The 25,643-nt window shown below is 40.3% G+C and overlaps 2 protein-coding genes across 2 annotated transcripts; both read right to left on the bottom strand.

The window, feature by feature from the left end:
* LOC109845148 (serine/threonine-protein phosphatase 7 long form homolog) lies at positions 18,875-20,309 on the bottom strand. The gene is made up of 3 exons (XM_020414361.1): positions 20,235-20,309; positions 19,362-19,959; positions 18,875-19,268 (listed from the first exon to the last, which is right to left on the bottom strand). Exons 2-3 carry the CDS (start codon positions 19,761-19,763, stop codon positions 19,020-19,022), a joined length of 651 nt encoding a protein of 216 aa, XP_020269950.1. The 5' UTR covers positions 19,764-19,959; positions 20,235-20,309; the 3' UTR covers positions 18,875-19,019.
* LOC109845695 lies at positions 21,299-23,442 on the bottom strand. The gene is made up of 2 exons (XM_020414964.1): positions 22,322-23,442; positions 21,299-22,250 (listed from the first exon to the last, which is right to left on the bottom strand). The coding sequence occupies exons 1-2, from the start codon at positions 23,440-23,442 to the stop codon at positions 21,299-21,301; spliced, it is 2,073 nt and encodes a 690-aa protein (XP_020270553.1).

The raw sequence follows: 25,643 nt of genomic DNA, 5'->3' as shown, positions 1-25,643 counted from the left end.
CACTGTTCATACAGTCCACTCCCTAAAGGAGAAGACTCGAATCAACGCGAACCCCGCGTTTGTGAGCCTCAACATGAGCTCTGCATAAGCCAAGCTAAACGCAACCCTCAGGTGTGCGTTTCCCAGATAGAACGCAGCCTTCAGAGGCGCGTTCTAACATCAAAACGCAGACCTCAAAACTGTGTTGATCTGGCTGAATGCAACTCTCAAGAGTGCGTCCCAGAACCAAAACGCAACTCTCAGGAGTGCGTTCTAACATTTAAACGCAGACATCAAACCTGCGTTGATCTGGCTGAACACAACTCTCAAGAGTGCGTCCCAGAACCAAAACGCAACTCTCAGGAGTGCGTTTCACAAACTGAACGCAACTCTCAGGAGTGCGTTTCAGAATCCAAACGTAGATCACAGGACTGCGTTTCACTAGCAAAACGCAGACTTTGGTCTTGCGTTAATCAAGCTAAACACGACCCTCGTGTTCCTTCTTTGGAACACGATGTGATTCATTGTGTTCAAAATGATCAACATGGGTTTAAAATTCATGTTTGCTAAGAACCAGTCCCATCCTTTAACGGACAGGGGGTTCCATCTTTACCCTCACGCTCCGTGAGAGGTTCATCCCAAGTCTCTGACTTGCGGGAATTGCTTTCGATGTTCAACCAACCGACGAATGTCGTTTTGCTCAATAATCGACGACATCCTCACAGGAAGAAGACTTTAGAGGATGAATACCTTGGACTCACTTCTAACATGGTTGGTAGAGGGAGATTATCAACCCCTAGTTCTGACGAGTCAGAGACAGATCGTTCTCCAAGCGTCAGAGAAATCACTAACGAGTTTGAAGGAATCTACCAACGTACTCGGATTCGAACATGAGCCATTCCCCCTGTCAACTATCGGAGTTTGGCCAGAGGAACTAATTCTGATGACGAACACTCAGCCATTGCGGAGTCCCAATCATCAAGCTCTTTCGTTGGGCATGAGAGCTTCGCCCACATGGCAGAATATTCTGAAGATCTTTCAAAGAGAGTTCATGAGCAGGAGACCATGCTCAAATCACAGCAGGAGGCCATCAATGAACTCATGGCCATGTTGACTCAAATCGTCGCAGACAAGGCCAAATCTCAGGAGACAGATTCGCCGCTTAGGTAAGAATCTTCCCGGAAAGGAAAAGCGTCTTCATCCCGACCCCACACAAGCAAAGGGAAGGGAAAAGGGGTTGATGATGCGGCTTCTGACCAAGAAGCCCACAACCTGGAATCTTCCTCTGATGAAGGAAGAGAGACGGAGAACGAGAAAAATCTCCAATCTGCCAAAATGGAAGAATTGGAAGCCCGCCTCAAAGCCATTGCTAACAGAAGCGAGCTCCAAGATGAGGGAGTTATCAGGCCCTATCCTGTCGAATGGGATGCAGCCCCTTATCCTCCAACATTTGAAGTCCCGACGCTACAAACTTTTGACGGCACGGGATCACCGAACCAACATATTTATCATTTCAAGTCACAGACTAGAAATGTAATATCAAACGATGCCATACTGGCTCGATTGTTCATTGGCACCCTCAAGGGAGTTGCCTTTGAATGGTTCAGGAAACTTCCCGCGGGCTGTATCCAAAAGTGGACAGATCTAGAGAGACTCTTCCTATCAAGATTCTTTGAAGAGGATACAGAAGTCTCCATTCATACCCTTCTCGCCACCAAGCAGAAGAAGAGGGAGTCTGTCAAAGCCTTCGTCAAAAGGTTCCGAACTATAGCTCTCCGGTGTTCGTCAGGCATGACATAGTCTACCTTAGTAGAGACCTATCGACACAACTTGCAAACGACCTCCTAGCCCGAATAGGAGTTGCAGAATGCCGTTCTTGGAGACAACTAATCTCTCAAGGCGAGAAGGCTCAAAAAATCATTGCCAGGATCAAAGCTGAAGAACAAAGTAAGCAGGATCAGCCCGAGCAATCAGACCAAGCCCAATCTTCTCCTGAGCAACTGGACCAGGCTCACTCTTCCCAGTCAGAAGGAGAAGATACTACGGCCACTGAAGCTAATCCTCTTCAGTAGGATGCCGGGTCTCCAACACCTATCACGTTAATAGTTACCTCTGATAGTCAAACTCGTTATATAGTGGCCCATTAGGCGATGCGCCATGTCTGCTCCTTTTCCCCTGCACTTGTCCAAGACTGGGGGTTGGTTTATTTGTAGTTCATTGAATTATGAATAATAAATTTTCTGAGTTGTCACGTTCAATAAAATACCTTTGTCAATCACGAAATCCGCCAAAACTATCACGTTAACAGTTACCTCTGATAATCTATCAACTTGCCAATCTTCTTCAATAAGATGACATGTCCACAAAACTATCACGTTAATAGTTACCTCTGATAGTCCATCAACTTGCTAATCCTCTGCAATAGGATGACAGGTCCACAAAGCTATCACGTTAACAATTACCTCTGATAGCCAAACTCTTCAGATAATGGCCTACCAAGTGATGTGCTTCTATTCCGACTTCATGGATAGTGCCCCACTAGGCGATGTACCTTGTCTACCTCTTTTTATTCCCCTGCTAAGTCTTAATCAAGACTGGGGGTGGTTACTTGGAATCCACTGGATTAAGAGTAACGAATATTTCACATCGTCGAGTTAACATTACACTTCTGACGATCATAATCCCCACAGAGTATGCATTCAGTTTGCATCACTCCTAATTTGTCACGTTAACAATACACCTCTGACAACCCACTTATCAATCCTCGTCAATAGGATGATAAGTCCCCAAAGTTGCTCCAATCGCAACACAAATCTTGTCACGTTAACAATACACCTCTGACAACCCACTTATCAATCCTCGTCAGTAGGATGATAAGTCCCCAAAGTTGCTCCAATCGCAACATAAATCTTATCATGTTAACAATACACCTCTGACAACCCACTTATCAATCCTCGTCAATAGGATGATAAGTCCCCAAAGTTGCTCCAATCGCAACACAAATCTTGTCACGTTAACAATACACCTCTGACAAATTCACTTATCAATCCTCGTCAATAGGATGATAAGTCTACAAAGTTACTCTGATCGCAACACAAATCCTATCACGTTAGCACTACACCTCTGACAAAATCAACTTATCGACTCTCGTCAATAGAACGATAAGTCCTTAAAATTGCCCGATCGCAAATTCTTCTTGTCACGTTAATATCACACATCTGACAAAATCCACTTATCGACTCTCTTCAATGGAGCGATAGGTCCACAAACCCGTCAAGTTAACACCACACCTCTGACGACCAAATCAACTTATCGACTCTCTTCAATAGAGCGATAGGTCCATAAAATACTGTTAGGTTAACATAACACCTCTAACAGTCAACCCCCCTAATGAACTTGTTAATCCTTTTTTTTAACAAGAATAGCAAGTTTTCATTATAAAATCCCCAGCGGATTAAAGATTTTCTGGAATTATCCTAGTGATAGTGAAGAAAATTTCTAAATTTCACTCTAAGTGAAAAATCATGCCAAGTTAATACTACACCTCTGGCACTTCTAACTTTCTTTCAGTGTTTCAAGTAACACGGGAAGAAACAGCACCAAAAATCCATGCCTTCACGCATGGGGGACTTTATCTCGATCCCTAATTAGAGATAAGTCTACGCCTAACACGCGTTGCCGGTTAATCTTTCACCGTGGAAAAGACACCAGGATTCATGCCTGGGGGAATCTATCTCGACCCCTAAACAAATATAAGCCTGCATCTAACACATGCCGCCGGGTGGTTCGTTCCCGTGAAAATGACCAAGTCTACGTATTCAACATCGTAGCACCAAAATCCATACCTTTCACGTATGGGAGACTTTATCTCGATCCCTAATTAGAGATAAGTCTGCATCTAACACATGCTGCCGGGTAGCCTATTCCCGCAATAATAGCAAAGCCTACGTATTCAATATCGTAGCAGGTCGTTATTAATAACGCCAAAATCCATGCCTTACACGCATGGGGAATTTTATCCTGAATCCTAAGTAGGGATAAGTCAATGTCTAACACACGTTGCCGGTTAGTCTTTTACTGTGAAAAGGACATCAAAATCCATGCCTCGCACGTATGAGGGACTTTATCTCAATCCCTAATTAGAGATAAGCCTACGCCTAACACGCGTTGCCGATTAGTCTTTTCCCATCAAAATGACAAAGTCTATGTATTTAAAATCATAGCATCAAGACTAAGAGAGTTCATTCTCTTAGCACAACGTTACATGTGGAATGGATTTAGACAATCCACATGCTAGCCCGACTCAAACGGTAGTCGGTAAAGGCTTATCAAATCCGTTGATGGCTGGGGGTTTGCCAAAAATCCTACACACGATTGCAGGCCCATCAGCTTAATGGATGTGAGTCGAGACTTAAAACAGATGTGCCAAAGACAAGTCTCAAAGACTTAGTAAAAAAATGCACGGAAGCCACTTCCATGTCTTAAGTCAAAACGTTGAGATCAGACCCGCGATGCAAAAACTGAACGCCGAGGTCACACCCGTGTTCCAAATTCAACATGCAAGGGTGAAACCCGCATCTCAAGTTCAAAATGCAGGGTCCACCCCCACATTCCAGAAGCAGGATTATGGCGCATACCTTCACACAGGTCCTACATGGCAAATCCCTTCAACCAAGCGCTACAATTTGAGGACTTTCACGTAGAAGGTTACAATCTGACGACCTTCACAACAACTAATGAAGGCCCCAATTCAACAGCATTCACAATCAACATCGGGAGTTACAATCTGACGACTCTCATATTCTCAAGGAGCCAAGATGAAGATTACAAGATGACGATCTGTGCAAAGCTCTAGCAAGAGAGACTACAAATTGACGGTCTCTTCATATTAGAATGCAGATATCTCTCAAACCGTAAAGAATTTGACGAAACGGAGGAAGCAAACCAAAACCTTCGGCTTGGTTCAGATGGCCCCGTCTCGTCGAGATAGCCGATTTTTATATATAATTCGTCCAATTCCGACTTACGGTTTGAAAGTTATGACCTGTTCTTCGTAGCAAATTATGTTCTGAAGTCCGTCTGCAAGACCGGACTTCGTCAGAACATTGGACTTAGCTTGAAGCTCACCAAGCCCGCCTAAGGTTTGCCTCTGCATTACAGAGTCAAAACGCACAGGTCGAACCGGCGTTATAACCTCAAAACGCAGAGGTTATCCTTGTGATATAACATCAAAACGCAGAGTTACGGCCCAACTCTGCGTTTTCAGCCTAAAACGCAGAGTTCACCTCTAAAACGGCCCAACTGTGCGTTTTCAGCCTAAAATAGGCTCAACTCTGCGTTTTCAGCCTAAAACACAGAGTAAAACAGCACGACCTGTGCGTTTTCAGCCTAAAACATGCCCAACTCTGCGTTTTTAGCCTAAAACGCAGAGTTCATCTCTAAAACGCATGCGGCCTGTGCGTTTCAACTCCCAGCGAGCGCCTAACTCTACGTCTCATCTTTAAGACGCAGAGTTAAGGTCCGAACGCAAGCGACCCTTGCGTTTTTAATTCCCAACAAGCGCCCAACTCTGCGTCTCATCTCTAAGACGCAGAGTTAAGGTCAAGAACGCCCAGATTGGCGTTTTGACTCGTTCAAAGCACTAACAGAACGGTTTCAAAACCGTTTTCCCCACGATTTAGGGAGCTGTTTAAGAGGGGGCGGTTACACCCCACTCAGCCCATTGAGGAGCGGATTAAGGGGGTAGTTACCACCCTTAATCCCCTATAAATAGTGGGAAACTCAACTGAGTTCGGATCCTTCTTTTTTTTGGGGGGGGGGGGGGGAGCAAAGAAGAGATCTTCGGCTAGCTTTTGAGGGGAATTGTTGGAGTTTTGGAGACCAGCAACAGGATCTTCTTCATCCTTGGCTTATTAACCGAACTTTCGGTTTAAATCAACTCTTTCATAGAGATAAACTCGTTCAGAGTGATCAACTCGTCCAGAGTTTCCAACTTGCTCTGCCAGTTCTTCTAAAACTGGCTCTTAGTTATTAACTCGTTAAGAGTTATATTTTCAAACTTGCCACGCAAGTCCTCCACAGCATCAAATCGTGAGGAGAAGACCACGTTCCAGTGAATCAAGATGTTCAGATCATCAACGAGAAGCAAACTCGACGTGAGCATTCGAGGGAGGCATCTCATTGCCACCGTGAAGAACCCAGAATTAAACAAAGGGGAGAATCAAATTCATTCTCCTCTCTTTTGTAATCGTAATCCAAATTGTAATTGATTTTGAGAGGAATACAAGTCAATTTTTCTTTCATTGTCTTTTTACTGCAAATTTCCAACGAACAAAGAAATAAACAAGAAGTTGGATAACTTAGATCTGAAGCTCAGTGTGTATTACCAAGGAAATCAACCTCCTCCAGGCCCTTCAAGTTAGAAAATCATGCATGCATCATATAGCACTTGGACTAGTTTCAGTTTGTGCGTCAAAACCAATTAAGTACTTAGTTAGTTTGTTTGTTTAATTATGTCAACAAAACTATGTGTTAGTTGTTTGGTTTGTTTAAGACTTATGTATTGTAACTTGCTACTATGTTTTATGTTGCTACTAAATTTTCTTAGTATGTTATGTTATCATATATTCATGGTTAGTATGTTATGTTATCATGCTCAATGTATTCATGCTTAGTGTGTTATGTTTATGCAAAATTTTCTATACATATGCTGTTCATGAGCTATATATATTCTAAACAGATTGTAACGATGGAAATCATCGAACTTTTGGTCTTTATGGCAAATCTTTGCCTTCTAATTTGGATGAGTGAAGTAATGGATTACGTTCACAATTTGGATGATCTTTTTGAAGTATTAGCTCATGAAGAGGAAATAATTACATGTTTAGGATATATGTTCAATTCTTTTTGTTAATGACAAATGGGGAGAATGGTATAAATGTTATGCTATTCTATGATATAGACTTGAATTGTAGACTTTAATATGCTTTTATGCAGGGGAAGTAAGTATATAATGTTCTTAATTGTTTAATTCATTTGTGATATACTTACATGTGCATAAATTGTTTCTCATTGTTTGTCATCATCAAAAAGGGGGAGAATTTTGGATATCATATCCCTAAGATATAGTTTTGATGATAATAATTTATTCACTATGTGTATTATTGTGCACTAACATATCAATGCAGATATCAATTTCAAATAAGCTCAAGATATGTGAACAAAAGTGCAAGATGAGCTCAATGTATTATGAAGTAAAGAAGATGAAGTACTTAAACATATACAATGTAAATTTTATATTTTCTTTACTTAGAATTATTGTACAAGCCTTGATCACTCATAATACATACACACACATAGTGTTTAGAACACACTAACACATGCTTAGTGTATTGGTTAACGATAGAAATCATCTTTGTTAACCATTAGAGTTTATAGTTAAAGAATGAGTCTCAAAATACTTCATTCATATCATTTTTACCCCTTAGTAGTCGACCAATAAGATTTATAGTCGACTACATGCACACTGATCAAAATATTAAGTTTCAAATAATAGTGTAGTCGACTACTCATGCCTTAGACATAATTTCAAGTTTATGTCAAATAACAGTGTAGTTGACTAATATACACTATAGTCGACTACTTAAGACTAAGACAGATTTTTAAGTTTCTGTAAAAATATAGTGTAGTCGACTAATGACTATATGTAGTTGACTGCTAAGGTTAAATTCAATTTTTTAAGTTTTTGTCAAATTACAGTGTAGTCGACTACTAGACAGTATAGTCGACTACTAAGATTTAAATCTGAATTCTAGACTTTCTGTCTTTACAGAGTAGTCGACTAATGACCAGAGTAGTCGACTACTAAGAAAAATTCTGACTTCACAGAGTCTGTTTGAACTCAGTGTAGTCGATGACTAGGAGTTATAGTCGACTACAGAGATAATTTTTCTAACATTTCAAGTTTGATTTTGTGACTGTTTATCGCCGTTTTTGATCGGTTAATTGGCTTTAAAAACTTATCTTTTCAAGTGATATAAATATGTTAGAAGTTTAAAAATTTGTACTAATCATTCCTATGCATAAGCTTTAATATTTATGCATTCTCAAGAGTTCTAAATTTAGATTTTTACCTAAGGGTTAAGAAAAAGTGTTCTCTGAAATAGCCTTTGACCTTTATCTTACATACCACTTATTTTAGGCAATTTCTAGAGATTAAAAACGTTCCTAAAGCCACTGGTGCACATCACTACACATTCAAGGCTTATAGGAATTGTGTTGTTGATTCAAGGAAAGTTCTCTCGGGTGTGAGAGTTGTGATCTCTTGGTGAAGAGATTGTGTGCAATTTGCATAGTCTTGTATATTAGTTAGGTTTGCTTTTTGATTTTGTAATAGTTTTCAAAATCATAATGGAACTCTCAAGCGGGATTTGCTTGGGGACTTGATGTACACCGGGGAGGTGGAACCAGTATAAAAACTTGTGTTTGTGATTGTGATTTTCTGTGATTGTTGCTATCTTTCTTGTAATTAATAATCTACTTTACATAAATTTTAAAATAACACTATTCACCCTCCCCCTCTAGTGTTTTAGTGTGTATTAGATTCAGACCCTACATGCGGCACTTCTGAATGTGTTCCTCAAGAGTTGAACGAGTCCTTTTGACACGGATCCATTCACCGGTTGATTGTTTGGAGGAGGAGTGAATAGCTTGTTGTTGAGGCGGTTGAGTCGTGTGATGCCTCCTAGACTCCAGATCCGCGTGATAATGGATCTAGTCAACTGGCTTCAAAGCTTTTGCAAGTTAACGTGTGAGGCGTTGGCGTTGCCTCTGACGAGCCCTCTTCGACAGAATCGACATGCCTTCAGCAATTAACTCCTTGACTGAGGAGGGGTTGTTGTGATCAGCATATCCGGCTTCGTTGGATGGCTGAGGAGCGTTGCGGGTAGAAACCACAAAAAACAACAAGGCTAGAGTCATCATCTAGGGTCTTCTTCAGATCTTAAGACCCGCGAACCTTCTTTGAAGAAGTGATCTTCCTACACTTGCGAGAGGAAGAAGATCGAGAGGAGAAGGAGAGGTATTTCTCATACTTTTAATGGTCGAACTCGTACTCGACCTCTGTATTAACCAGGATCTTGATCCTTGGTTGCTACACAATAGCCTCGACAGAGAGGCTGTTGGCTCCCACTGTGGTTGCCAGCGTGTTTACGTCGAAAACCGATTTCATTGCGGAACTCATTACAATCGTTTATTAATTTACAAGATTCAAAAGAAGGAGCCTTTTTATAAGACTATTCTACACAAATAAAAAAAACAGATATAATCTCCTAAAAACACACACAGAGATCGTTTATTGATCTTTGCTTGTGTGAGATCTTTGCCTGTGCCGGTGACTCTTTGATCCGTGGACCACCGAGTATCAGATCCGATTGATCTCGTTTCACAAAAGAAACAAAAACTAAAGTAAATAATCTCAACAAAGTGAGATTACTACTCTTCTTAAGATTAAAATTTATTCTGATCTCAAGGAAACAAACGGAAGGTTACAAATCTCTCAAAATCTCCCTATTTATGCAGAAATTCACCAAGATCTCGCTAGCCTCTCTCTGAAATTCGTGGGTTTTGGTCTCATAGGGTCAGCATCTCACCTCTAAGCTCTAAATTTCAAATCTCCCATGTATAGGGCCCCTAGGGGTGTATTTATAGGCTTCGGATGCTGTGTTTTTTATAAGAATTCATGATTTGATTTTATCTTCAGTTAATAATAGCTTAACCACGTTTAGGGATGATTCCAAGGCAGTTAGGGAAACAGTAGATCAAAAGAATCCCTAGAAAATCATCTGAAAACACGTCATTGGGAACTTCACTACGCGAATCACCTCAATGTGACTCGATAATGTTTCGAGTCACCTCAATGTGACTCGGAATTTCCGAGTCACTTCGAGGTGATTAGGATTTTCCGACTTTCTGGTTTTGGTCCTGTTTCGTAAAGGTGACTCTAAAATTTCGAGTCACTTTGAGGTGACTGGGATTTTTTGACTTTTCGGTTTTGGTCCTGTTCCGTTATTTTATGCATGTTTCGACGTTTCCTTGACTCGTACGCTTTGCCGACTCGCCTCGTGCGCTTGTTTTCTTCTTTGCGGTATCAGATAATCCTCTTTGACTTGGATAATAACGTTCATCACCTTTCCTTCATCTCAAACTGCATGCGGTAACCAATAGGTAATTTTTGACGCCTACAGATGTGACATTGCAAACTAGGCCACATGTTAGAACCAAGCTTGAAGATTCTCTCCGATCAGAAGCTACTTCCTGGACTTAATTCGATAGCTATTCCATTCTGTGAGCATTATGTTACAAGTAAGAAGTATCGGCTGAAGTTCAACACATCGAGTTCTAGAAGAAAGACTCTTTTAAAACTAGTTCATTCTGATGTATGGTAAGTATCGGTTATATCCATGGGAGGAGCAAAATACTTTGTGTCCTTTATTGATGATTACTCCATGAGATGTTAGGTGTATCCTATCAAGAAGAAGGCAGATGCATTCTCAATCTTTTAGCCTACAAAGCGCGAGTTGAGCTTGAATCTGAAAAGAGGATCAAATGCTTGAGGTTAGATAATGGAGGAGAATACACAGACGGTAAATTTCTTGCATTCTGCAAGCAAGAAGGCATCAAAATACAATTCAGTACTGCTTATACTCCTCAAAAAAATGGAGTGGCAAAGCAGATGAACAGAACTTTGTTGGAAAGAACAAGAACAATATTGACAACTGCGAATCTGGATAAAGTCTTTTGGATGGAAGCAGTAAAAATCGCTCGTTATGTGGTAAATCGATCTCCATCAACTGTAATACAGTTAAAGACGCCAATGGAGATGTGGACCAGCAAGCCAGCTGATTATTCCAACCTTCATATATTTGGAAGTCCAGTGTACGTAATGTACAATGCCCAAGAAATTACAAAGCCGGATTCAAAATCCAGAAAATGCATATTCTTAGGGTATGCTGATGGAGTAAAGGGGTATCGCTTATGGGATCCCACTGCATGCAAGATTATCATCAGCAGAGATGTTATATTTATAGGGAATCAACTACAAAGTGAAGAAAAAGAAAGCAGTTCAATGAAGGATTCAGAGACTATAGCTGTTCAGGTAGAAAATGATCTAAATTCTTCTAAAGCAATACCGGAGCATGATGTACAAGAACCAGTCAAGTTTGAGGCTCCAGAAGTTTGAAGGTTAGCTCGTGAGAGAAGACCAATGACTTGGCACTCAGAGTATATTACGGAGAGTAATGTTGCATATTGTCTTCTAACAGAGGATGTAGAGCCATCAACTTTTCATAAAGTTATAAATAGAACCGATGCATCTTTGTGGATGATAGCAATGTAGGAAGAAATTGAAGCTCTCCATAAGAATAAGACTTGGGTACTTGTGTCACTGCCACAAGGAATAAAGACTATTGGAAATAAATGGGTCTATAAGATCAAGCGAAATGACGATGATCAAGTGGAGCGATATCGTGCTAGATTGGTGGTAAAATGATATGCTCATAAATATGGTATTAACTTTAATGAAATATTTTCTCCTATAGTTCGACTTACAACAGTCCGAATAGTCCTGGCTATGAGCTTAATATTTGACTTACATCTAGAGCAGCTAGATATGAAAACAACATTTCTTCAAGGAGATCTTGAAGAAAAAATTTACATGCTCCAACCAGAAGGTTTTGAAGAAAAATAAAAAGAGAACTTAGTTTGCAGATTAAACAAATCTCTGCACGATCTAAAGCAGGCGCCGAGGTGTTGGTACAAGAGATTTGATTCATTCATCATGAGCCTTGGATATAACAGACTTAATTCAGACCCTTGTACATATTTCAAGAAGTTTGGTAAAAATAACTTTATTATTTTATTATTATATGTTGACAACATGTTGGTTGCAGGCCCCAACAAAGATCATATCAAAGATTTAAAGACACAGTTGGCTAGGGAATTTAAAATGAAAGATTTAGAATCTGCAAATAAGATTCTGGGGATGCAAATTTACCGAGATAAAATTAATAGGAAGATTTGGTTTTCTCAGAAAAATTATTTGAAAAAAATCTTGCTGCGCTTTAATATGTAAGATTGTAAGTCAATTTTTACCCTACTTCCTATTAATTTCAAGTTATCCTCCATTATGAGTCCTAAAAATAAAGAAGAGAGGATGGAGATGTCTTAAGTACCGTATGCATCAGCAGCGGAAAGCTTAATGTTGGCTATGATTTGTACAATACCAGATATTACACAAGCAGTGAGAGTGGTTAGTTGATACATGGAGAATCCTGGTGAAAAGCATTGGAATGCTGTAAAGAGGGTTCTAAGATACATTAAGGGAACCTCAATTGTTACATGATGTTGTGGGGGATCAAATTTTATTATCAATGGATATATTGATTCTAATTATGTAGGTGATCATGATAATAACAAATCCACTACAGACTATGTGTTTGCACTTGCTGACGGAGCTATAAGCTAGATTTCAAAACTACAGTTTGTTGTGGCTACTTCAATAACAGAAGCAGAACATATAGCAGCTACACAAATTAGTAAATATGCGATATGGTTGAAGATGGTGCTGGAGGAACCCGGGCATGAAAAAAAGAAGATTTTTCTATTTTGTGACAGTCAGAGTGCTTTGTATTTAGCAAAAATTTAGCTTTTTATTCAAAGACAAAACACATTCGAGTTCAATACCACTTCGTTCGTGAGAAAGTGGAAAAATGAACAGTGGATAGCAGAAAATTCACACCAAAGATAACCTAGCAGACTTTTTGACAAAAGCAGTCAATACTGATAAATTTATTTGGTGTCGATCCTCTTATGGCCTGTCGGAGATGTGAGCAACATGAAGACGATAAGATAGAAAGAATGATGTGAAGATATGATTGATACTCAATCAAATCTTCAAGTGTGAGATTATCAGACGAAATTGTTAAAGGAGAAAAGTGAATGTGCCCCACCACTCTAATTATGCAACGTAAGTGAAAAGCACCAAAAGATTGACACAATAAAAATATTATAAAATTAGGAATAATATTTTTCCAGCCGCTATAAATAGGCCCAAAACTCTTTAGAAAAAATCCATCCAGAAACAATTCTATATATAGAAGAGTGAGAGAGAAAAAATAGAGAGAGTTTCTCCTTATAAAGAGAGATTATAACTCTAAAGTTTTTTCCTCATAGTGGATTCTTCTATCCTTGACCGTGGTTTTTACTCCAAATTCATTTAGGGGGTTTTCTACGTAAATCTGTGTGTTCTTTTTATTACTTCCACTCTACTATTCGCTGAGACTCTGCTCTGTTGGGCCCCGGATTTGTCCCAACAAAATATTAGTTCATTTTAATGCAATATATGTTGGTTCATGGATGCGCTGACATTGGTGCATAGAATATGGGAATCTGATCATCAAAACAGCTTAGCTAATCGGTAACTTTCCCTTGGTATTGCAGATAAATTTTGAAGATACTTGCGAAGGATTCCTGGAGGTTACAAAGGTCTGTATGTTGTAGAGTGTGTTACTCTTTCTTCCTTTAGAAATAAATGAATGGCATAATTCAAAACCGCCGGGAATCATTTTAAAATATTGATAAGTTGTTTTTTCACATAAGCCTAACGAGAATTATAGTAGTGTGGTAAATTTTGGAAGCAATAGGGCTTTCTCTTCATTAATGTGCAGAAATTCTTCAATTCTCAAAATATTTGATTAAATGATCCAGAGAAGCTTTGCACAATATGAACATGCCCTCATAGTGATATTAGTTGAAATGGATCATTGTTAACTTTCAAGGGTTATTATGTCTAGTATTGCCCAACTGACACTTTCAGTGTGCATTCCTGGCTTACATATTACTACTTCATTAGAAACTTATAACCACATTGTGTAATTGAGTTTGTCTCTTCTGCTCCTTCTTGCAGCTATCACTTCCTTTATAGGGGATACATTGACATGACTGTTGGGGTTCGAGGAAATCCACGCACATCCCGAGAGAAGGTCACACGAGATCAAAAATAATAGTACAAACACAAACAAGCTAATTTTATGTGGTTCAGTAAGTTGCCTATGTCCACGGGACAAGAAGGGGATGAGTATTCACTATTAGAGAGAGAGTACAAATAAAGATAACAAAATCACTCAAAACCTCACAAATTAATCTCTCAAACAAAGCTCTTAAATCTCTCACAAAATCACCCAAACATACAGCTCAAAAGTCTCTCAAATTCCCCCTTACTTATTTTCTCTTCTAAAACGTTCCATATATATAGAAATCCTAAAACCAAAAACATACTAGGAATTCTAAAACCAAAAACAAAACAGAGTAGGAATCCTAATAACCTGTTACCAAAATAGATTAGGAATCCTGTTACCAAACAGATCAGGAATCCCAATAATATGTTACCAAAAAAGATTATTAATCCTAATAACCTGTTACCAAAATAAATTAGGAAACATATTAGGAATCTGCTATCCAACAATTCTCCACCTCGACGAAGTGTTTCCAAAACTGAGCCGACACCAATACCAACCAAAGGTCCCACTTGTTACGTCCAGTATGAAGTGAAAACAAATTCACGACAACAGACTCAATCCACAACAAGTTAGGACCCAAACGAGAATGCGAACAAACTCTAAAATGTCAGTATCAACTCACCAAACCGGCTGCATCATAATTGACTGCTTACGTATCCTCTTGCCTAAGGAATCAAGCATCACGTAGTTTACCCAATGGCCTCCAAAGGTCCTCAATCAACTAGAAGGATTCTCAATCCTTTACGATCATCACCAACAAATCTGTAGCTGATAACTCTCCCACTGGCCTCAAAGTGAAGCAAACTAAACACCTCCACATGAGGTGAACCAACGGCCATAGCCAAATTAGAACTGTGTCTACCAGCTGTACTCGAATCAACAAACTCATCATCTGCATCCACACAAACATGATCCCCAATCCGTGTCACCTCAGCTGGAATCCCAAACAATACAGAATGATCTGGAGTACGCGGAGTAATCTCCATCTAACGTGGAGTAGCATCACTCTCCACCCGCTGCGATATCCCAATGATCTGTCGAACACTCTCCACCTGCTGAGAGTCAAATATGAAAATATTGCTTAGAATAATATCAGAGTCCCATACTTGGTAACTAAACACGCCTCTGAATCCCAAATGTGCATTCAGATCAAATTTCATATCCTCGATGTGACAATATACTGGGCATCCAAATATCCGAAGCAACCCAAAATCTAAAGCAGTTCCACCAGGTCCAAATACTCTAATGGAAACAGACGACAACCTACAAATAAGATGACTTCAATATGTTAAAGCCACATCACCAAAACTCCTCTGCAAAGCACCGCTCGATATCAAACACCGATCTTCCTCTAGCAAGAAACAACTCATCAAATCTGCCATCACATCTTGTTGCCACAATGTTTCCTTTCCAATAAAGTGTCTCAAACTCCCTTGAGCTAGGCACAAATGCAGAAAAGAATCCCTCTTGTACTTCCTACCAAACTCAGAATGAAGTATTACCTTTCTGCCTATACACTTCTTCCACCTGTTATTGACTACTAGGACTTCACTCCAACGGGACTTGGTTGCAACCCACAAATGCCTAGAACAGTCCTCAACACAAGAAACTAAATACCTATTACCTCCTAATGATGCCTCCTTAGAAGGCCCCCAAATGCCTATATGAGCACCACCTAGAAGATCCTTCGCTCGATGAATAGAAGTGCTAAACTCCACCTCGGTCTTCTTGCTCATACCAACATGTTCACAGGAATTCAAATTGTAGGTCAAAGCACCTCTCACCAATCCATGCACGGTATCAACAGTTGAATATCCCAGCCTCAAATGCGTCTAGCCTAATCAAAAGAAGTCGTCAGCTCTCCACCTGTCACTGTGCTCCTAATCAAATAGTATAAATTATTCTTCCTGATGCCCTTCATCACAATCATGGACCCTAATGTGACCTTTAGAGATACATCCTCTAAGATCACTCTATAGCCTACTGCCTCCAAAGCTCTAAGCGAAATGATGTTTTTCGACAACTATGGAACAAACCTCACCTCCTCCAACTCCCTAGTTACCCCGTCACACATCCTGATCCGAACTATACTAATACCACCAATAGGGCATTCATGATCATTACCTATGAGTACGACATCCCCTCTTTCCAACTCCTCAAAGCTGGAAAACCAATCCCTCCTAGGGTAAATGTGGTATGAAGCACCCGAATCTAACATCCACTCCGTAGAGTTGGCAACATAAACTGACAGCAATACAGAGCAAGAGTAATCTTAAGAATTTGAATCTGAATTGTCGCCACTAGCCTTGGCAACATTCACCTCTGAAGCTTGTATAGCTTTCCCCTTATTCTTCCAGGCTCGATCTATCAACTTTGGGCATTCAGACTTCCAATATCCATCTTTTTGTAAAAAGCACACTGATTCCTACCAACTGCAGGATGTGTTCCTCTAGACTACGCCTTCCTACTTCGGTTTGGACTCTTCCCTCTTGTGACCAATGCCCCCGCTACTGTATCAATTGAAGTCTCCTTATCTTTCTTCCTAAGCTGATAATTCACAAGAGCAGCGGTGACCTCACTATATGAAAGAGATACTTTCCCATTAATAAGAGTAAGAACGAAGGTCTCATATTCCTCGTCAGGCAAGGAACTCAACAACAACAACACATTATCCTCATCTTCAATCATAATATCCACATTTATCAAATCCGTAAGAAGATTCGTGTAGTGGTTCATGTGATCACTAGTTGAGATTCTCTTCTTCAATTGGAAACGATAAAGCCTTATCTTCAAATGCAATCGATTATCAATACTCTTTGTCAAATACTTACTCTCTAGAATCTCGCAAATCTTCTTTGCCGAAGTCTCATTGATCACATCATACTTTAGATCTTGAGTTAGACAAGAACCAATCACACCACACGCCGTTCGATTCATCTTTTTCCAAACATTTTCTTCAATGTCGTCCTGTTTCCCATCCAACTATAAAGTATCCTCTAAATTTTACGCGTTGAGTGCATCCAAGACTTCACATCTCTATAAATCAAAATTGTTCGTGTCATTAAACTTCTCCACGTCTATCTTCATAGAGTGAATATTCAAACTTTGGACGGTCTTCATACAAGAATTACCACCCTCAACTCCTTCTTTCTTAGCCCCATCTTCCTCAAAGCACCAACAAACTAATGCAGAACAAACTGAAAAAAATAGATCCAAACTGCGAGAAAGGTAGATTTTTACCTCCAATTGAAACCCTAACAATAGCCTCCAAAATATCTTACCCCCACACGATGGAAGACAAGATCCACAATAATAAAAATCCTACCTTTGTCTCCAATTAAAATCCTAGACGAGCTTCCAAAGCGATCTACTCCTCCACCAATCCCCAAGTGTAGCCTGGGCTCTGACACCACTTGTTGGGATTCGAGGAAATCAACGCAAACGCCAAGAGAAGGCCACACAAGATCAAAAATAACGGTATAAAAACAAACAAACTAATTTTATGAGGTTCGACAAGTTGCCTACGTCTACTGGGCAAGAAGGAGATGTGTTTTCATTATTAGAGAGAGTGTGTGTACAAATAGAGATTACAAAATTACTCAAAACCTCACAAATTAATCTATCAAACAAAGCTCTCAAATCTCTCACAAAATCTCCCAAACATACAGCTCAGAAGTCTCTCAAATTCCCCCTTACTTATTTTCTCTTCTATAACGTTCCATATATATAGAAATCCTAAAACCAAAAACATACTAGGAATTCTAAAACCAAAAACAAAACAGAGTAGGAATTCTAATAACATGTTACCAAAACAGATTAGGAATCATGTTACCAAAACAGATTAGGAATCCTAATAAACTGTTACCAAAACAAATTAGGAACCTGCTATCCAACAATGACTTCATCTCTCTTTTTTGACAGCTTAACTGCAATTTTATCAGAGTACATATTTTAACCACTTAGAAATCAAATCAAACTATAGTTGGTATTTGTTTTCTTCAAATTTTGTGGGCTTAACAGAGGATTTATGTTCCTTTTTGTCGAGCTTTTGTAGAACAAATTTTCACTGTAGCCACTTTTCACTTTTTATTACCGAAATCGACTGTAGCAAGTTTTATTTACTGAAATCGACTGGTTTTCTCGCCACGTCAGCATCGTGGCGAGAAAGCTGGTCGATTAATTTTTAATCGTCTTCGTAAACAGTCGGGGTTGGCAACCCCGACTGTTTAGTTCAGCGCCCGCTAACAGCTTCACTAAATGGTCGGGGTTGGGAACCCCGACCATTTCGTAACAGACCTATTTCGAAATGGTCGGGGTTCCCAACCCCGACCATTTAGCAGAGCCCAGCGCTAGCTGGGCTGAACCACGGACAAAATGGTCGGGGTTGGCAACCCCGACCATTTAGCAGAGCCCAGCAAGCATCAGCGACGAAATGGTTGGGGTTGCTAACCCCGACCATTTAGCAGAGCCCAGACGCAACGCCAGTGTGGGTGCACAAAATGGTCGGGGTTCCCAACCCCGACCATTTTGCAGACCCCATTCCAGCCCACATTTACTTGGAAAACTCATACTTCCTGTAGTACAAAATGTAATCACAAATAACACATGCTAAAATGCAATCATACTCCTGTTATCAATTCACAATACAATCACAAACACAAATATAATACGTACAATTCATATTCGCAAACTTAACATTATATCAAATCCATCGCAACACAAACAACATATCAAGTCCAAATTGCAACTCAAACGCAAACATCCTATCAAGTGCATCGAAACTTAACAAATTTCAACAATGCCCTTTCCTCTCCCTCTCCCTCTCCCTCTCCCTCTCCCTCTTCTTCCTCTCCCCCTTCCTCGATCACCTTCGACGTGAGCTCGGATAAGTTCCTCGTCCGGTTGTGTGTGAAGTTGGGAGTGCATGACATCCGCGTCGTCTTGAACCGCCTGTGAACATTCGGCCTAAGTCTGCTGTGAGCCGCCAGCTTCATCATGCACATAGCTTGATCCCGCCCCCGTGTGTCCTCGTCGACGTCGCCGCCCGTACTCAATTGGTCGCTCCTCCCGTCCATCACGGCTTGCATGACGCGTCCTCTGAAGAGCCGACCGTATCTTTTTTATCATTCGAAGGAACATGTTCCTCGGCTCCTGCTCGGTAGTCGTGCGCAATGCGTCATGTGCCATAGTAGAAAGCTCTTCGAGCTCTTGTACCTATAAAATAAAAACCGAAAGAAAATTATTATCAAGTGGATGGTGAGAAAATAAAACTCAGAAAATAATTGTATATTTTTCTTATACACTTACCAACTCTCTCTCGACTGGGCCTCTTGGTATGTACTCCTTCGGGGCTTTGTTTTCCTGAAATATCCACCGGTGAGTAATCCCCCAATACCACCGTAGGTACACACCTATGTCAGGTGCATCAGCCCTCTCCATCACTACCTGTTCCTCCCTTAAAACCCACCTATGGATGTAATTTTGGCGAATTATTTGCCAATTAGCACGATGTGCACCTTTTCTTGGATCTCTCTCTATTCTCTCCACAGGCGCTGGAATATGTTGCCGTAGTCCAAATTGTCGAAGCACACGATCAGGCACGTGCATTTCGACAATCTCAAAGCATATAAGGGGGACGCGAGCACGCCATACATCCTCACCTTCTCGGCAAATATCCGGTAGTGACTCCAACACTAGCTCGTAGGGCATCCATTTGACCTATAAAGAAGATATTATGAGATATTGAATGAATATATTTAGATATCGGTAACAATTGGTCGCATAATTGAATATATTTAGATATTATAATTTTTATACATGTTCATCCTCCATCTGATCAAGCTCATTTCTGTAAAAGTTTTCATGCCCCTTTGGAGAGGTTTGCCAAGATCTGGACACATTCCATCTATTTTATATACAACGGGTTAGTATATATTGAAATAAAGCACTAAAATTACATGCATCTTAATAATACCTGCAGCCTAACGTAATATGGCCATCGAGAGCGCGGGCCTCCCTTAAATCAGGTGTTCCCATATGCAATCGCTCCCATGACCATATCTGCAGCAAAGTGAGGCAGCCCTTCAATTCCAAGATCTGGACACATTCCATCTATTTTATATACAACGGGTTAGTATATATTGAAATAAAGCACTAAAATTACATGCATCTTAATAATACCTGCAGCCTAACGGAATATGGCCATCGAGAGCGCGGGCCTCCCTCAAATCAGGTGTTCCCATATGCAATCGCTCCATGACCATATCTGCAGCAAAGTGAGGCAGCCCTTCAATTCTTTATTTTGTACGAGTGCTATTTTCGTCATCTCTCTATACAAGTAGGCTAACACTGCACTCCCCCAAGATAACTCTCCACACTCTTCTAGGTCCCCAAGAAGCGGTAACCATCTCACGTGCACGGAATCCTTAGTGAAATCCGGAAATAGAATAGTACCGATCATATGTAAAATATATGCACGGGCATAGCGCTTAATGATCTCATCAGTCGCATCGATCGGTACATTCTGAAAGTTATTCCTTAAACATTCGAGTTTGATCTTTCCCCCCTTCATTGTAGGAGTGTGACCCAACAATTCTTCACACTTGGTCGCATAATTGAAGTCATCGGTGCCCGTCACTGCATCACCATCTACTCTGAGGCCAAGTATAACCCCAACATCCTATAAGGTAATCGTCGCCTCTCCTTGGCGCAGATGGAAAGTATTTGTCTCGGGCCTCCATCGTTCAACCAATGCCGTCAAAAGTGCCCAATCAAGTCTTACCCATTTAATTTGTGAACACTCAAAAAAGCCGGCTTGACGCACATAATATTGTATCTGTGGATCCGTCAACTCCCAGCTAGAATGTGCACGGGTATGATCGACAATAGTAATACTCGGGGCCTGCATGTAGTAAACAGTGCAAATGTTCAGTAACAATCAACTACATTGAAATTTATATATAATTGAAAATAATAAAATTGCACTTTACCTCCCCAGCGTCTATCTTCGCGGATCGGTGGCGCTCTTGGTCATAAAGAACATCACGTGTCAATGGACCCGCCTCCATAACTGAAATATCTGCACATATAACGATGATACATTAATTGATCTATAATTGAGTTAGAAAAAAATTGATTTTACTATAAGCATTGATTTATAAGCATTGTTTGAGTTTTTTATAAGCATTGATCTATAAATGAGTTAGAATGAAATTACAAATGTATAAAATTGTACCCATTAATTGCTATCTACTTGGATTGGTCGGGCAATGAGATCTTCTATGCCCGGCTTGTCTGCAATATCCACATCTATTTTTTTTCGGAGCTCCTTCCCGGCCTTCATCCATAGTACCTTTTAAGCGTACTGATCGTGGGCGTCCGGCTTGTCTCTTATAGCTTGGAGGCACCACATGCGGCCCGTTATAGTGTGGCCAATAACGACTATCATGTACGGGGTGGAAACACTGCTTATATGCCTCTCTATAGTTGCTTGATTGATACCACTCAGAAGCGTATGTGTAATACGAAATATTTGCACCCCCCGATTGCTTGGACGTAACCGCTATGACATGTGGACAAGGCAATTTTTGCAATTCTGGTATGTTACAGGTGCATGTGCAATGTGCACCTCCCAAATTGACGGTGTAATTGTGACCATGTTTGTCTGTAACCTCCCATTCATCTACAGCAAATCTAACAATCTTCGTGCCTCTCGCCTGCTTAACTCGAGCTTCTAAAATCGCCTCATTTTTTGGTGTCAAGAACGAGGCCCACATTGCTCCATCCTCTTGCCGCTTGACAAAATAGTAATTGAGCCTATAAAATGTCCTCGCAACCAACACCTGTATGGGCATTGCCCGAGCCCCCTTAAGTACCCCGTTGAAGCTTTCAGAACAATTGGTTGTCATCATGCAGAACCGATTCCCTCCATCTTTACTGAGTGCCCACCGGTCGACGTAATCACTGCCCAGACTTCTCTCAATCCAATCATGTGCAGCTTGAGATGTTGCCTTGATTTGATCCCGTATCCGATCATACACATATGTTTCCGGCGTACAACCCGCTTGCCACAGAAGGTTTTGTAAATGAATCTGACTAAAGCTCTTTTTGAAGTTAGCTCTAATGTGTCGTAAGCAATAGCGATGATGGTGATGAGAGCCAAATCTCCTCCACAATGCTTTTGGAATACCTTTCATCCTATCAGATATGAAAGTAATTTTACTAGGAGGCAACACATTAAAAATATATAATTGAATGCAAGAAAAAACCACTCCCAATTTTCACTGTTCTCGACCTCCACAACGGCGAAGGCCAAAGGAAATAAGCCACCATCTGCATCAACTCCTGTAGCAACAAGCAGTACACCCTTGTATTTACCGTATAAGTGTGTGCCATCAATGCTAAGAATAGGCCGACAAAATTTAAACCCCTCAATCGAAGGCCCAAATACCCAAAAAACAGAGGTGAATTGATGAACTCCCGGATCGATCTCTTTGGTTATGAGTTTGTATTCAGATCCAGGATTACTTCTTTTGATCGCATCAAGATATTGAGCTAGTGTCGCGTAAGACTTGTCCCAATCACCAAATATTTTTGTCATCGCAATTCTTCTTGCATTCCATGCTTTAATATACGAGATTTTAATGAACTTGGTATCAAGCACTTTCTCAATTATATTATCGGGCGTTAGATCAAGCTTCTTCCTTAATTTTGGCATAATCAACCGCGCTATGTAAGAGGCAGATGCACCACTGTGATCTTGCTCTAATATTGGATTGACACATGTGTGAACACCGCAGTATTCACTGGTCCTAAATTGAAAATTGTGTTTCTTTCCTGCAAATGCATATAACTTCCAAGGACATGAGTAATCAGCTTCATTTCCCTCGGTCAGACCTGTTCTTTGTGTGTTCATAAAACATATTGCATCATAACTTGTGCGATTGCTTTTAACTTGCTTGAACTTGAAATTCTTTTCGAAAGAGTATTCACGAATAGCATCAACCAATTGGTCTTTAGTCTCGAACAAATCACCAACTTTAAAGGGGGTGTCATCATCTCCTCTACGAGTTGAACTTTCACCGATGCACATATCTTTTACTGTGGAAGAACGAATCCACTCATCATCTTCAAACTCGTCGGGGGGTGGTTCTTTGTACTCAACGTAGTCATTATTAACATAAGCCTCATCAGGCCATTCCGGATTATCGTCGACATCTTGGGTAACAAATTGCATGCTATCAACTGGTGCACTATATTGTTCTTCACCTCCCGAGTCATTGCTTCTTTCATCCTCTTCGATTGATGCCCTACTTAACGGCCCCATATTTTCATAAGAGACTTCGTTATTCATGATATTTGACGTTCCACCGAATTGAGCCCGCTCCATTTCATTCGAAGAAGAAAGAAACCCATCGGAATTAACTCTCATATCTAACATGCGTGAGAATTCTCCTGGAGGTTTGAATATTTGGCACGGATTATGTGGTAACTTTTCAATAAACAATTCTACCGTTTGTTGCGACTTGCCCAATTTAAACATAATACTCATATGATAATCGTTCGAGATCTCCACTGCGGATGTTCTATCAATAGCTATGGGCCAATTGCATATAATTTTCAGTCGGTATTCTCGTGGGTCAATTTCCGTAACTCGGTGTAATTCCATAACCAAGTCGTAGTAACTATATGATTCCGAGATCATTAATGGCGTCGTTACCCCTCCGACGTACATTGGCATATTATTCATCCCATAATTAATTTGCCCACCATAAGAACAAACAATAAACATCATATTGTTCAACCTATTCAAAAGAAAATTATATCATTTAAATATAAAAAAATTAAATTAATATGCAAATAATCTTATATAATTTCAACCAAAAACCCTAATTCCCAAATTGTAAATCCTAAACCCTAAAATTGAACAATTGAACATTATATGCCCTAAAAGTTAATTACATCGATAATAATCATCATACAAACGAATTTCACAGATAAATCTAGCCCACGAAATTCATTTATGAATGAAAACCCTAGCAAATTATTTTTAAGAAAAAAATCCTACATTTCTACATGTTAAAAGAGGAGAGGAGTAGAAGAAGTTACCTAAAAACGTTTAAGATAACTTTTGATTTGAAGTTCCGCCGAAGAAACGAGCTCAAAATTGAGATCTGAAGCTTTGGTTTTGGGAGAACAGACGTAAGAGAGAAGAGGGAGGCGGAGAAATGAGATGGGATAGGGGAAAGGGGGTTGCGGTGGCTTTTATACGGTGGTGGGGACCCAGAATAAGTAGTCGGGTTTCCCAAACCCGACTACTTTCGGCCTCGCCCTTGCCCTCTGCTTAATGGTCGGGGTTGGGGCCCCGACCAATTAAAAATGAGCTTCGAAATGGTCGGGGTTCCCAACCCCGACCATTTCGTCCCTGGCTAACCCAGCGTTGGCTGGGCTCTGCTAAATGGTCGGGGTTGAGAACCCCGACCAATTTGTAATAGTCCTATTACGAATTGGTCGGGGTTCCCAACCCCGACCATTTACTGAAGCTGTTAGCGGGCGCTGAACTAAACAGTCAGGGTTGCCAACCCCGACTGTTTACGAAGACGATTAAAAATTAATCGACCAGCTTTCTCGCCACGACGCTGACGTGGCGAGAAAACCGGTCGATTTCAGTAAATAAAACGATACACAGTCGATTTTGATAATAAAAATTTAAAACCAGGCTACAGTGAAAATTTGTTCGCTTTTGTATCCTTCTCCTCCTTAATGTAAACACAGCCTACTCTTTTATTTAGTGTTCGTAGGCTTGGTCGAGCTAGGTTTGGTTACAGTTGACGTTTTGATTTACTTAAATAAATCTTTATGTTGGTTAGCTATATTCACATAATCCAATGAATTTGACAAGCCGGTCTAACTTTCATTTCCAGAGTCATCACTGCAATATCTTCCTGTAATCCAGCCATATACTAAGAAGAAATCCACACAGCATTTTGAATTCTAGCGTTATAAATGTTATAAGAATGGCATGCCATCCAGTACCTAGTAATGCATAGAATATCATAATTCTCTTTGCATAGAATATCATAATTCTCTTTGCATTTGTGTTATTCATAAAGCTTGCCATGAATTGATTGACTTTCGATCTCATGTTGAATCATAATGCTATTTAAGGAAAATTTCCTTGTGCATTTCTTGGGCAACAAACTCAGAGGCCATAGTTCAGTAACTAGATTGTGTTTTCATTTTACTATGACCGGTCTTTTATACCAATATTTGCTGCATGACAAGGTCTTGCAGAACCAAGTGGTTCAGTGCACACCACATATGCAGCCACTTGTGTCTGGCATTAGCCAGAAAATGGAAATTTGACTGTTGATGGACCAGTGCCTTAGTGCACACCGCATGTATCTTATGTCGGAGAATCTCCATTAACATTTAAATTACGAACACCGAATAAAAGATCGAGTAGGCTATGTCATGACAATGTTTTGCAGAATGAAGCGACTTGGTGACTTAGTGCACACCGCATATATATGCAGCCACTTCTTGTTCAATTTCTCATGTGGGAGAATCTCCAGTCTGTGCCTCGTTGGA

Source organism: Asparagus officinalis, chromosome 6, assembly GCF_001876935.1.
Source record: "Asparagus officinalis chromosome 6, Aspof.V1, whole genome shotgun sequence".
Lineage (NCBI taxonomy): Eukaryota > Viridiplantae > Streptophyta > Magnoliopsida > Asparagales > Asparagaceae > Asparagus > Asparagus officinalis.
Note: the sequence above shows the minus strand (reverse complement) of the source record. Positions and strands in the feature narration are given on the sequence as shown.